The 14,836-nt window shown below is 34.5% G+C and overlaps 1 protein-coding gene across 2 annotated transcripts in view; it reads left to right on the top strand.

The window, feature by feature from the left end:
• The window catches only part of LOC137156397 (RNA exonuclease 1 homolog), a 28,911-nt gene that overhangs the window by 9,408 nt on the left and 4,667 nt on the right, over nucleotides 1-14,836 (top strand). For both annotated transcript variants that reach the window (XM_067553175.1, XM_067553176.1), the window contains exons 6-15: nucleotides 2,212-2,349; nucleotides 4,271-4,385; nucleotides 4,639-4,701; nucleotides 5,267-5,416; nucleotides 6,103-6,216; nucleotides 7,537-7,610; nucleotides 8,421-8,531; nucleotides 9,519-9,634; nucleotides 10,582-10,720; nucleotides 11,970-12,090. In XM_067553175.1, the coding sequence (XP_067409276.1) occupies nucleotides 2,212-2,349; nucleotides 4,271-4,385; nucleotides 4,639-4,701; nucleotides 5,267-5,416; nucleotides 6,103-6,216; nucleotides 7,537-7,610; nucleotides 8,421-8,531; nucleotides 9,519-9,634; nucleotides 10,582-10,720; nucleotides 11,970-12,090 (1,141 nt within the window). The remainder of the gene's footprint in view (nucleotides 1-2,211; nucleotides 2,350-4,270; nucleotides 4,386-4,638; nucleotides 4,702-5,266; nucleotides 5,417-6,102; nucleotides 6,217-7,536; nucleotides 7,611-8,420; nucleotides 8,532-9,518; nucleotides 9,635-10,581; nucleotides 10,721-11,969; nucleotides 12,091-14,836) is intronic.

Genomic DNA, 14,836 nt, shown 5'->3' with positions numbered 1-14,836 from the left:
GCAAATATTAAATGTAAACTTTTTTCTGATTATTTCATAATTACATCATACAGTAAGTACTGCTTTCAAGTCCATTTAATAATACTAACAATTGGTGGTGGTCTGTGTGGTTACAAGTGCCCACATTTGAGTAGTATTGGTATACTAGCAGAGCTGTAGCTCACTCTCCGGCCTCCTCATAACTATCACCCTTCTGTTGAGAAATAGCAGACATTGGGGATTGCAGGTCAGTTTCCTATGGGAAGAGAGAGCAATGATGAGGAGTCTGGGTATTTTCTTATTGTTACATGTTTTACTTACACTATATATAGCAGACCTTGAACAGAGGTGGTCAGATAGCATGCAGGCATCCTTCCTTTCAGGAATCTCAGCCAAATCACCAATGGTAGGTTTCAGGGAGCAAATGCTGTCCCAAGAATTTACTAGTTAGAGATTAAGGCAGAGAGCAAAGTGTCCTGCTGGTAACAGCTCGTCCAAAAAATAAAATCTCACTATTAACAATGCAGCAATTGAATTGCACACTAAACTTGTCAAACAGTAATATTATCATCTAACGCCTGCCATGGCAGAGCTTTTCATCAACCTTAAGCCATGAGCACAGTAACATCATCAGTTAGCTTTACTTTGTCTAGTCAGGCCAAATAAAACTACAGTTAAAATTGTTTCTTATAGATTTTTCCTACTTGTACTGGCTAGAGTCAATAAAGGCAAATGCAGGTAAAATTATTTGTCCATATGATATTGTGACATATTGTGATTCTTTAAATTCTAGAAGGTAATGCATCATAGGTTTGTTGGCATAAAATATTTCTCTCTTGTACAAGAGCAGACAAAATCTAAAGGGGAATGCTTCTTTGGCTTTAGTTAATACATTTTTTTCTCTTTCCTGCAAAGCATAAGTTAAGAGTTTTTATAAAACCTTTTAAACGTAAGTCCAAGTAGTAATGCTTGGTTGCCGTGGGCTTGTAGTGCATTAACACAGAAGTGCTCTGTTATCTTAAGCAGTCAGATCATGTGTAGAGTACCATAGGTCTTGCTTGCTTTCAGACCAAGATTCCTCTAATCTTGGTTTATTGGCAGAAGGCATAAAAGATTTTGGGAGAGAGTACAATTTTTATGGGAGTCTACTTTAAAGCTCTAAACTTCAGAATAGACTTGGTAAAATCTACACATCAAGCAGAACTTCAATAATCTAATTGAGTTTAAGGTTTAAAAAAAACCCTAAACCAGAGTGAGTAAATCAGTACAGTAATAGCATTTTTTGTCAGCTGCGTCTATTAAACACAATTTTTTATTAAAATAACTGACTAGATTGCTTCTGCAATGTTGCTGAAGCAGTTTGAAATAGATTTTAATCAATATTTTTGAAAGTTTTAAAGACAGAGTTCATTTACAATTGAATGATAGTCTGTCAAGTATCAGATTGTTTACGCTTGGTTCTCATATATTTGCTTTTTTGATCTTTCTCAAAACTACTCTTCTGGAAGGCACTGTGGCTAAAACATTCTCTAGAAAGAAACTGACAAAATTAGAGGGTGAGGAGAGTACCCTTTTTGTCATTTATGTACTCCTAGATATTGGTGAATATCATTTAGATGCTGATGATCATTCAGTATCAATACATAAAAGCCATCCTTTCTGTGAGAATAAGTTTGACTAAGATTGTGTTTAAAAACAACAGCTTGCTTAATAGAGACCCTGTTTGGATCTACTTTGAATGACATTTTAAAATAGAGGATGGTATCACACTAGACTTCTGGATTTGATGGGTTTACCCTCAACTTATTAAACAAAAATTTAAATTATATTATTGCAAGCCTTGAGAAATCTTGCATCTAATTAAATCAAACTGTTTTGTTCTAAATGATAAAGCTCATAGATTGTATCAAAATAATTAACTCCTGTGTGACTTCAGTCGGCATTCAGAATGAAAAATATTTAGATACAGACCAAAAATAGAAATTGTTGACTATCAGATCACAGCTGGAACTAGTAAATCTTCCTGAGGTTAACATTGTATTCTATCTAACATTCTAACTGACTTTTTTGGTTGCTCTTGACCTTTTTCCAAACTATTTTTAGCTGAAAATTTCTATATGTAATTCAGGACTAAATTATTTCTTTTTTAGTTTGAGTAAAAATTGACTTATTTATATTATTCAGCTCCTTATTATATAACATGTGAACTAAATATTAAATGTACTTGCTAAGGTTTCTAGTCGGAGAAGGCCTTCTGTAGTTCCAGAATCTGGATCCAAAGTTCCACATGACATGAGACAACGATATGTGAACTTTTTTGTTGAAGAATACTTGAAAGTTTGTAGAACAGTAAATGAAGCTTTTGATAAGGTTTGTATTAGTTATGAAGAGGAACTTTAAAGATGTATAATACTTTTAAAGTGTAAGTAAACAAACACGTTGATTGCTATATATGGTTAGGGAATAATGTTAAAGAATGGTGAGAAAAGATCCATTAAAATCTAGTATATGTATAAGCCATTTGAAAATAACTTCATCATTAGCAGACAAAAACTAGTAATTTACTTGGTTTTTCTCTTCTTACTCCATCCACCTCTCCCATGTTTGTCCAAGTATAAAAGTTTATCTTAACAGGTTAAAATGTTGAAATGCTTGGAAGCTATCCTAAAGTAAAACAGTTTCCTTTTAAAATATGTCAGCGTTTTTTGTTTTTTTTAAATAAGTGAGGCTCCCTGGAGAAGATGTTAAAACCTTAGTGACATTCGGGTTTGTAGTCACATGTTTGGTAACAATCCTCACTCAGAAAGCAGCCACAATGGTATAGGTGATTGTTTTCCCTTCAGATGCTATTATACTGTCCACACCACATGAAGTAAATACATTAAAATTCACACCAGAGATGGCTCGCAGGCACTAGCCGGCTGGGCAACATTTTTTTGTGTGATCCAAATGTCTTGATTACTGCAAATTTGAGGGCCTTCTGTGAAACCATTCTTCTAGGGCCCAGTTAAATGCCTGTAATTACATTTCTAATGAAGACATATATTGTAACATCTTGATGTTGCTCTTAAAAATAAAATAACTTGCTGTTTCCTTGTTTTCTTCCTTCACTGTATTCCTTTTACACTACTATATACCTTGATGTATTTTCTGTCTTTCACTGTACATTTCTAAGGTATAGTATTTCTTTACTGTTTAATAAATATTTCCTCTTTCCGCTTCAGTGTCTTCCCAGTATTTGTTCTCTCCAGATTTCCTCATTGTTTTCAGTTTTTCCTTGCTTCTGTGCTCCACATTCTCCTAATCTTTTCTTTGTTCCTAAACTGTTTTAATCTGTTATTTTCCTACCCTCGATCTCTTACTTATCCCCCTCAATTTGCCACATGTAAAACCAAAGAGAGGAAGTATCTGTTGCCTCAGAGAAAGGAACAAATTCTTGCTGTCAGGTGTTCTCCAAAATAGAAAGCTAGGTTCACTGCAGCAGGTTCAATCTACAACCTTCCTTATCAGCTCCAGTATTTTTTTTCCTCTTCAGTCAAACTGCTTGATGTCCTTCAGCTTCTCCCACTACACTTTTATGAAAAGAAACCTGGGAAAATTTTCCTAGCCCTAAAAATGTTATAGCAGTTACTGACTTCTGCTGGGATGCCTATGGTATTGCTTATATCTGATCCCAAGTGTCAACCCTAAGCTGCCTTAAAATGGGACATGTAGAATCTACCAGGTAATAATAAAATAAATACATAACATTAAAGTACCCAAGTAAGACAGATTAGATTTTACTGCTTAGGTTTTAAAAAAGTGGAGTGGAAATATCATTTTCCCTCCATAGGAAACCTTGACTCTGATTTTCCTTCTATGCACAAAAATCTTCAGACTATAATGTTACACTCAGTGTGTTTCACTTAGAAATAGCAACATTATACAACTATTATTCAATTTCATCTTTTTGCAGGACAGATTCCAGTAATCCCTATCTCTAAATTTATCTTTAGGATTTGATTTAAAGTATCTCCTATTTTCACTGAGAGGTGTGTTCATTTTCAAGGGCCTGACTTAACTTTCTAGTTCCTGAAATGGAGTTTTTCGTTAATATTTCTTCCAAATTTTTATCCAGCTTACTAAAATATTACTGTATATGTTCAATGTAGCACTTAAGGTCTAGGATACCACAGCTTAAAACTGTCTTCAGCTGTGACTGCAAAACCTTAGACTCTGAATAACAAAGCTCTTTGTTAAATATACATTAAGTTATATGCCCTTAAATTTGGTCTTACTCTTTTAAATATAGGCATTGGTAGAAGAAAAAGCCATTTATGATCGTTGTGGAAGTAAAAATATGTATCTGAACATAGCTGTGAACACCCTTAAAAAGCTGAGGGATCATGGTAATCTCTCTCCAAAGGGTAAGAAATTATATAGAGGGACGGGGAGGGAGGAAGGAGTGATGTTCTGACAAAGATAAAGATCATTCTATTTTGCCTCATGTTAGTGATAATTTTATTTAAATTATATTGGTGTAAACGTGCTTCTAAAAAGTTACCAATGATATACAATATTTTAACTCTTAAAAAATACTTTCATGGTAACTATTGCAGGAAATCTGAAGTTTGGGAGATGCATTTAAAAAAACATTTTAAAATGTTTTTCTGTATTTAGGGCAATCTTGTGGCGGCAGATGTACCAATGCAACTGGATCTAGAAAATCAGAAGAAAAGAATGGTAAAACAATCTGATAGTTCTTACCTAAAATGTATAAATTCCCCCATTTATATATAAACTAGAGCAACTTATTTCAACATGAAAAAGAATTTTCATTCCTAGTTTCCTGGTCTTATTCCTATTGTTAGCTTTTACATATCAACCCAAAATGCCCCCCATGACCACTGTGTTACCTGCTTCTAAAACAGAATGCTGATGCTATTTTTCAAATCCTTGATGTTTCTAATTTCTCTTTAAAAAGACAAAGAATTGAATTTCTGCATGAAGCTAGAATGCTTTTTAGTTACATTTTTGCAACCATTTGTCAGCTTTAAGCTGTAACTTGTTTGAAGTTGTTTTAATATTTTACTCTGTAAGTAGGGCTTTGTTTTTGTTAATTTTGGTTGCTATCAAGAAACAGGACAGGTAGGTAACTTCCAAGAGTGATCAGATAAACTTCAATTGTAAAATGATTCAGTATAACTGAAGCAAAAGCTTAAATGTGCATCTAAGATGTCCAAATCATGTTTGTTTTGAAATTCATTGTACAACCTGCTCTAACCCATCTTTAAACACTTTTTATTAGATTTTACAGGAGTTGTTCTCTATAGACTTCTAAAAGACTATATTCTGACTGAGGATCAATTGAATGAGAATGGCTACCCTCAACCAAATCCTGAAAAACCTGGCAGTGCTATATTAGGTACTGGCATTACAAAAACAGCTGTATCTGATGGTAAGTAAATGAGACCAAAATTTGTAAATGTATATCCATAACAGTAGATATGGAAAAAGAATTTTAAAAAAATTACTTTCTCTTAAACTTGATTTTTTTTGGTATCCGGTATATATTGTATGGAAATTGTGTACAGTAGTGTTATGTAACTACTTGGGCCCTGATTGCTACAAACAGATACAAAATTGTTTTAGATTTCACTCTCAAATAATTCCATTAACTTCAGTAGAACTACTCATGAGTGAAATTCTTGCCCAAAATTGCATATTATATGCACAGTAACTTTCGAGAGTCTTTGGCTTAAATTTTTGGATTAATGAAAGATGATATTCCAATAATTTGAGTTTTAAGAGAAGCCTTTTTAGTTGAGAATAAACTTTTAAATTCTTATAACTGATGCATATATCTGAATTATGCCACAGAAAATCATATTATTTTAGTGTTAAAATGTTTTTTTGTCATAACTTAACTGGCCTCGGAAAACCTGTCATAAAAATGTATTGACTTAGCCATAGTAACTACTTGTCTAGCTATCCCTTACCCTGATAATTGAAAAGGAAGGAGATCTAATATTGTTTCACTTGTCTAGAGTGAGTAAACCTTTTGTGATGGGTAAGCTGGTAAGTAGAATATATTTTTTTAAGGCTGAATTTTAATTAGTCGTTGAACTATCGCATTTATTTCAGCTTCCAAAAGAGTGTGCTGTAGATGTGGAGAAATATACACTGTTACTGCTTCAGGAAAGCACATTCGTAAAGAAGAATGCAACTACCATTCTGGTAGAGTACTAAGACAAAAAGGTAAGGATAGCTGATGTTCAATCTTGATGTAAGCCACTATCAAAAGTCATTTAAAAAGGAACTTTTTAATTGCTAATGTTTCATATTATGATCTTGTTTACAACCTTGAAGTGTTTTTGGACTGGGATACAGCTAAAACTAGAAATATCTGCTATGCCCTGGGATTGTGGATACCTAGCAACATATCAGATTTCCATATGGAAGAAGCCTTGGATCTACTGACATAGACACACCGTCATGGAGTCTAATACAGCTGCATTAAAACATGTCCCTTGCTTGGAGAAAGCAGTGTTGTCAGTTTTAAAAGATCCTTTTGATTTCTTTTGAGAAGCTCTAACGTTCTCCATTGTTTGTAGCAGGCATTTGAAATTCAGCAGGGAAAAAGCCCTGGAGTCAAGTGCCTTTTCTTGGCCTCATGAAATTCTGTTCAGTTTTGACTGAGAAACTTCTGAAAATCACTTTAATTTTGGTCACTTGCATTATGGGACTCCCCTTTCCCAGACCAGCAAGCTGCCCCACTGTTTCATCATTTCCCCCATTGGGGGCACCACATGAGGAGGAAGGGGAGCTCCTGTTTCTTCCTGATGTAGAAGGAGGAAGGGCCGGGCTGGGCCAGGCCTTTCTCAGGCTATGTCCAAGATACAGCAGGTGGCCTATTTCCTCCATATTCTGCTGCCAGCTAATGTGGATAATCCTGTAGTGCAATCTGTGCTGCAATGCCCAAGGTTCAGGATTCAAACTCAAGAGGGCTTGTTAGAGTTGCACAGAATATCATTTGTTTTTACATTTTTATTTAAAAATACCCAACAAATAACACAAAAATTAAAAAACATTATTTAGGTTGCATTATCAAACATTCAAAAGTTAGGAACTGCCAGAATTTAGATACTGTAATACAGACATTCAGGGGGACAGAATTAAGACTTCATAAGCAACCCAACTTTTGGCAGTTTCTAAGTTTTGAGTCCTTGTCTTTGCAACCTATACAAATGTTACTTAATGTAGGTTATTTTGTATGTAATAAACATATAGCTTATACTCAAAACTAGAGGTAACCATTTACTAAATCTTCTAGCCTCAGCCCAAGCATGACCCTGGGAAGTCTACATGAGTTGAGAAAATGGGGTTAACTTCTGGCATAGTTAACTTCATGTTACTAAAGAAATTTTACATTCACTCAAAGTAGAAAAGAAACCAAAATGAAACTTTACTTTATTCTTTGTGAGGTGACAGGTGGAAAAATAAGATTGTTTCAAACAAGTATTGAATTATTTCAGCTGTGTGACAGCTTTTTGAATTTTTCTTTAACTGTTATGGCAGTTCCTGGTGGCTTGGAAACACGGTATAGCTGTTGTGAAGGAGTAGTTGGGTCTCCTGGATGCCAGGTTGCAAAGGTAGGAACATGTTATAGCATGGCTTTTCAAACTTTTTCACAGTATGAATCACATCTTAAGAGAGAGTGTCTTAAGGATCCCCTTTCCTTTCTGCTCCTGATAGCAGAGGCTGTATACTTATCACAAAATAGTCCTGTGGCAACTATAGTAATTTCATGGAAATGTAATTGGAAGGTAATTGTGTTGCTTCAGCTATTTCTAATATAACAATTAGGATCGTTTTTCCAAAAAGAATCACATCTGATTTTGCTTCTTTTTATGTGTCCTTCTATTCCATTCATTTCTCTCTCCTGAAAAGAAGAGAGCCAGCTCCTTGTGACCAGCCAGTTTCCCATGGCCCACCATTTGTCATAGACTACAGTTTATGAACCTCTATCTTTACAGAAACTTGGGTTTCTAGACTAACATTTAGTAGGTTGGGTGGAGAATATATATATATATTTTTAAAAAAGGCTCTTCTGTTTAACTCTAGTTAGTCTGTATCAAAGATAATTTACACTCTCAGCAATTTGGATAACAGCTGGTCTGCACTTAAAATTTAGGTTGACAGACCTACATCACTCAGAAGTGTGAAAAATCCACATTCATGAAAGACACAGCTATGCTGACTTAACCACCCAGTGTAGGTGGAGCTAGGTTGATGGAAAAATATTTCCCTTGATCCACCCACCTTTTGGGTGGGGAAAAGGTGGAGAAAAACCCTTCCATCAGCATAGATTGTGTCCATACTATGTGGTTATGCTGGCATAGCTACAGACATACCCTAAGAAACTTATCAATCACACTTTAATGCTAATGGAAATTTCACAGCTCCATGTCCATGATGGCCAAAAGGAGAACCTGGAAGGCTTCATGAAGACATTTATCAAACTAACTCCAGCTGATGGAAATCCTGGTGTGTTTGCACTCGACTGTGAGATGGTATGGTTAACTTTAAGCTTCTTGAAATGTTCAACTCAAACCAAACATTTGTCAGCTACTTTTGAATGTTGCTTCATAGGAAATACTGTGTATAATTCTGTTTTAGGAATAAAAAGTGGTGGAATGGGTTTTATTAAGATTTAGGCTGAGCTAGATGCATTCTGTCTACAATGGATGATACAGAATTGGAGGCTATTTAGTATTAGCTAAGTAAAACTTGACTACTTTTAAGACATTCAGAGATTGCTGGTTTCTTAAGGAAAGATTGAGATGGAATCAGTATAGACAAACTTAACTGTTGAGGCAATCTGTTGGTTTTTTTGGAAGGGAAACCAAACTATCCTTAAGTGTGGCTACAGGAAAGAGTAGGTAACTTGATGAATAGCACTATAAAGGCAAGTCTGCATGTACCACAACTGAGGTCATACCTACCAATAGGGGCTCAAACAGAGGAAAACATGATTTGATTTTTCAAAGGCACCCTAAACCTACAGCTCCGATTGACTTCACTTGGTGTTGTGGGTACTCATCACTACTGAAAACTTGGACAGTAGTTCCTCTGTGGAACTTCAGTTTGTCTTATTACTAGTTCAACATTTTGTCCTGGAACAGCAAAATTGTACAGCTTTCCTAGGGATAATTGAAATTGATTTCATTTAGATATTCTGCTTTTACTTTTGAAAAACTTAATGGTGATTTGTAATATATAGGATTGGTTTTTAAAATTTAAATTTTGTGTGCACCTCTGGTGGCCCTCACTGTCATCCATTTCATAAGCCACCAGAACCTTGACAAGCAGTAGAGTGAGTGAGTGTGTGTGAAATATATAGCTAGGCCCTGCATGTTGTATATTGTTAGTAAACATGATTATTTGAATCACAAAATACCTGTGGTTCCTTCATGTTACATATCTTGTGTAAAGAGCAAAAGGTACAGAGATGACCTATTCTAAATTCTCATTTAACACTTGTTTTGTTTTTCTTTTAGTGTTACACAACGCAAGGTCTGGAACTTACTAGAGTGACAGTGGTTGATTCCAACCTACAGGTTGCCTATGATACATTTGTTAAACCAGATAATGAAATCATAGACTATAATTCTAGGTATGCATATCGTTTTAAAAAAAACTAACATTTTGAAATAATAGTGCCTTAATTCATAAATTGTTGACTTTAATTTAATAACTGAATTCTGAAGTTCAGTATATATTTTTCAAAAGCTGTTTCTTCTACTTATTGGAAGTAAATTTGGAATCCAAACAGATTGGCTACCCCCTTTAAGTTAAACAAAAACCTCTGATTTACAATATGTAAATTTTCCCTGTTTCTCCCCAAATGGTGAGTTTGTGATTTTACTTAAATATCTACAGATGTTGGTGTTTGATCCCTGTCTGAAGCATCACAACTTTAAATAACAGAAAACTTTAAAAGATACTAAAGTAAGATTTGATGAAGTGGCTGCTATTAATGCAGACTTTGTGTATGTCCTGTCTGCCTCTCAGTCAGGCAAGAGGTATCCATCCTGGATGCAAAAGTTTTTTGGCTCCATCCTCTTCAGGATCTTAATGCATTTGGTTGCGAAGTCTTCATTTCTGTCTTTGCTGAAGTAGCAGCAAATGTCTTAAGGCAAGGCAACATTTTTAGAGGCTTTTTGCTTTTTATCTGCTCTGATTCATTATCAAAGAGGAGGAGGAAAATGCCCAGTCTGTGGTTCTTGCCTCTATCTATAGTGCCTCAGTCTTAATTGATAGTGTGTCCTGTTTCCTTGCAATACCCCAAATTCTCCTTCACTCCAGGCTTATGTGGACATGCTGCATCCAGCAGTCCACAATAGTTTTTCTGGAAGTGGACCAAAGCCAGTAACCTAGTTCTCCTGGCACCTACCCTGGAGAAAGGAATAAAAATTGGTCGTCTGTCTGAGTTTAGTGTTCTATGTTGCCAAAGCTGTCGAGTTAATTTAAATACTACAAATAGGTTCCCAGCGACCACCTCTTCCCACTGTTCACTTGGTATATTTCTCACTTACTGAAGCTGTTTTAAATCTATTTTAGATTTTCTGGAGTGACAGAAGAGGACTTGAAGAATACAACATCATCTATTCGTGATGTGCAGGCAATATTGCTAAATTTGTTCAGTGCAAATACTATTTTAATTGGACACAGCTTAGAAAATGATTTATTTGCTCTTAAGGTAAAACATTTAAGCATTAGTTCTATGAAGTTTCTATAAGATTTTTTTTTTAAACCAGTTCTGTCGCTAACTTTTTAACTTCAAAGCAACTGGTCTTCAGAAGAATATCTTTAGAATAGAACTAAACATATTGTAGCATTTAATGGTACACAGTTAAATTAATGAAATAGGAAATAAAGATTTTGGCAGATTAATTCTTCAGCATTACACCTGTTATGGTTCATCATATATATTATGACAGTGATATGAAAGCTATTAATTTCACACTTAGATAAAGAATATAAAAAGTTATCAATACATAGATATGACACAAGCAAGCAAACTTCACTGAAAATTTCACTTTTCCATTTGACCTTTTTTAGTATTTTTTAACTATGCAGTTTCACATCAGTCTTGCATTTTATTTTCCTTGTTATTAAATGGGGGGTGGGAATCTGCCACTATTTACCTTTTGAGCATAAGCTCCAATAAATCCGCCAACTGCTTATAATTGCATTAAAAGTTGGTTCATACTTAACTAATTGTGCATATATTTGTACTGAATCACTGCTGAAGCAAGCATTGTTAAACACAGCTTCTTGCTGCACATAATCAGTACTCAGATTTCTAATAGTCAAACTTTATTAGACTGAAACTAGTTATTTTTAAACCTGTCAAAGGCACTAGTAATCAATGGAAGATTTCAGCCAAGTGTAAAACTTATCAGTATATGAGGACTGGGTTATAAAAGGAATAAGCATTTGGCAATCCTAGTAGGAAGTCACTGCCATTGATTAATATTCAGAAGCTAAAATCATGAATATTTTCCTATTACTATATGAACTTGTCAGAGTGCTTTTAATACAATTTTCTGGCAAGAATAAAAAGTGGCATAATATTAGCTTGTGGCCTAAAAAACGAATTGATAGTGTTGACTTTACCTCAAATTAACAAATATCTAGATTGTGGAAGTAACGTACGTAACACTTTGCAGAACATATAAAGACAGTCCCTGACCCTAAGTGTTTACAGTCTAATACAGACCAGATGAAACACAGAACAGAGCTAGTATGAAGAGATCAAGCATGAAACCAGTTTAAGGGTGTAGTGAAGGAAGTGAGTTATAAGAAGGGATTTAAAGAAGACAGTGATAGTGCTTTAACAGAGAATTTTTAAGAACAGTTTTATTTTATTAAAGGAAAAATATAACTGGACTGGTGATCACCGATGTACTTAACACAGACCACTGCTATTTTTTTTTTTTTAACAGCTAATTCATAACACTGTTGTGGACACAGCAGTTGTGTTTCCTCATCGGCTAGGCTTGCCCCATAAAAGAGCACTTAGAAATCTAATGGCTGATTACCTCAGACGAATTATTCAAGATGATGGTAGGAGCCTATTTTAGTTTCTGTATAAGCCATTGGTGATTTGCATACTAAAAGGAAAAATACCAAGAAACAACCAATCTAATAGTACAGTTGTTGCCCTTAAAAATACTTGCTAATTTTGTCTTAGATGAAGTTACCTCAGTATTTGCAGTGTTCATTATAGTATAGAAAATACTGTAAATGTAGATGTGGAAGTATTTAAGGCAAAATTGTCAACCTTAAACCTGCCAACTATCATTTTTCTTTGTGGGAATGACATTCTGAATTTCACAAATTAAGATTTGGAATCTTGTATAAGATAGCATCTTATATCGGTTGCACTTGAACATTTTATTTACTTTTGAAACTCCTTTCCATTTTCTCTCCCATGATTAAAGTGGGTAATACCTCTCAAAGCAAAATTAACTTTCAAAGTACAACTTGTGTACCTGTGCTTCAGCCATTTTCACCTATTCCCCATGTCAGTCATTTTGGAGGTTTACTTTGTCCAATTTTTCAAGTACAATATTCAGTAATTTTTAAATATTTTTCTATCCTAGAATCAAAAGTTCTAACAGTGACTTTAGGTTTTTTAAATAAAATTCTTCATACAAAATTGATTTATGTATCAAATGTGTAGAAACATATGAGCAAGGAAATCATGCTATCTATGAGAAGCGCTAAAAGAGGGAAAACCAATTTGAGGGATTCAAAAGTCTGAAGCAAAATGGAAAGCTTAATACATTATGCTGATAAATATTTTACATGCTTGTTTTAAACACACATTAAGATATGCTAGTCAGAGACATGACACATCAGGTTTTTTGTTAGGATACGAAATACCATCCTTAAAAATTCTTTGGATTTCCGTTTTAAAATCATAAAAATGAATTGTTCAATTGGGCTTTAAATACAAAAATCAATAAAACTACACACACCATATATATGCAACAATTACTTCTATAGACTAAAATGAGATGTGCTGTACATTAGTCATCTGATTCAAAGCACTATTTTAACGAGTTCCTAGAAACACTTTTTTGGGTCTTTAAAAAAAGAAAAGAAAAAAGAATTGACACTGCCTGCAGTACTTCGGACTAGTAGCTCTATATTTACCTCTTCAAATGCTGGCTTGACTGACAATCAGTTCTCATTTTCAGAGTGCTTCTATTTGCTGTATGGTAATGCAATTGAATGAGACACAAGGGTGGTGGGGAGGAAAAAGGGCAAAAAAGGGATTCCAAGGAAGAGCAGGCACAACTTTTAAGCTGCAACGTTGCATGAGAGCTGCACAGCTGGACTGTATTTCAAACGAGTAGAACCTTTAGGTGCAAGATATTTTTTGGGTATCATCTGGAGCCAACAGACTGCCTTCTTAAAAATAAACCATGAAGGATCTCATTTGTCTTAATCTGCATTTTTTTTCCCACCAACATAATTTTGTTTGATTCTGAATCTCTATTAATCTGCTATAACAGTTGAGGGCAACAAAAATGGATGGATTATATTAAATTAATTAGCCCTCAAATAATTTTGGCTAAACTAATTGGGCTAAAAGTTTTGAACCTATACAAGCTTTGAACCCAACCTATATCTGAATGCATTTGCACTCAAACTCCAGGCCTAAGAGGCTTCTGATATGCAACTGTCTATGATCAGGCGGTCTACATTATTAGTTGAAGGCTTCCTTTCAATAAACATTTAATTTGTGTAAAGGTAAGTATTCTCAAAACTTTCTCTTGCTCTGTGATCACACATTTCCAGGCTTCTAAATTCTACATACTGCATAAATTTAAATTATGAAACTTATTAGACATAATTTCCTTGAGACTTAAAATTTCTGCAATGCCCACAAAATGTGAATTAATACCTAATATTAATACTCCTTTTAGTAATAGCTAATCAAAACTTTTACATAAATTAACCAAAGTATTGGCATGATCTTGTTGCTTTTACTTTAATCCTTCCTCATCTGAATCCCTCCCTCCCTATTATGCCTATTTTGTCATGCCCAATGTTAAATTGCAAGCAATTTAGGGGTGAGGAAAATGTCTGGTATGAGGTGCCTAGCATGCCTTTGTGCACTGTAAAACAAGTGGTGGTGTCCAGCGCTATTGTTGAAATAGTGAGTCATATCCTGAATTACTTTCTTCATAGTCAACAATATTTGTCTTCCTTTTTAATCGTTTTAATCAGTACAGTAGTTAAAAAATAAGCATTCTACTTTTGATCTCTCAAAGCAAATATCTGACATAAGATGACTTGTACCTTTGAATTTCTGTGTTTGAATCTTCTTTGCTTGGCTACTGCCTTGTCCTAGAGCGTTGTAATTATAGAAGTACAATAGCATCTCTACGTTAAGGCTGGGTTCAGTTTTTCACTTAGAGATTCAGAGAATGAAGAATAGTATCTTTCCCAGACTGGCAGGACACAAGCTGTGAGTGATGGTTGAACTTCTAGGAAATTTCAATGAAATCGGTTAAGTTTTGGATTTAAATCAAACTTTTTTAAAAACTGAAACTTTAAATATCTTCTCCAGTGTATTTTTTTTTTTTTGGGTGGGGGGGAAACACTGTTAGTGAACAGCTGTATTATCATTCTTACTTTCCATATAGCTAAACTCATTGCAAGCCTTCCTAGAACATACATTTTAAAGAAATGTACTTCTAATTAAGCAACATAATATATATGAATTAAGTAAGTGGATGCATTTACAAGGGTTCTTCACTTTCAGATCTTAGTCTCCAGTTTTAAGTGTATCAACATC

Source organism: Emydura macquarii, unplaced genomic scaffold, assembly GCF_026122565.2.
Source record: "Emydura macquarii macquarii isolate MOO-44397 ecotype Brisbane River unplaced genomic scaffold, CSIRO-AGI_Emac_v2 contig_1451, whole genome shotgun sequence".
NCBI classification, from domain to species: domain Eukaryota; kingdom Metazoa; phylum Chordata; order Testudines; family Chelidae; genus Emydura; species Emydura macquarii.
This window is presented reverse-complemented; position numbering and strand designations above follow the sequence as displayed.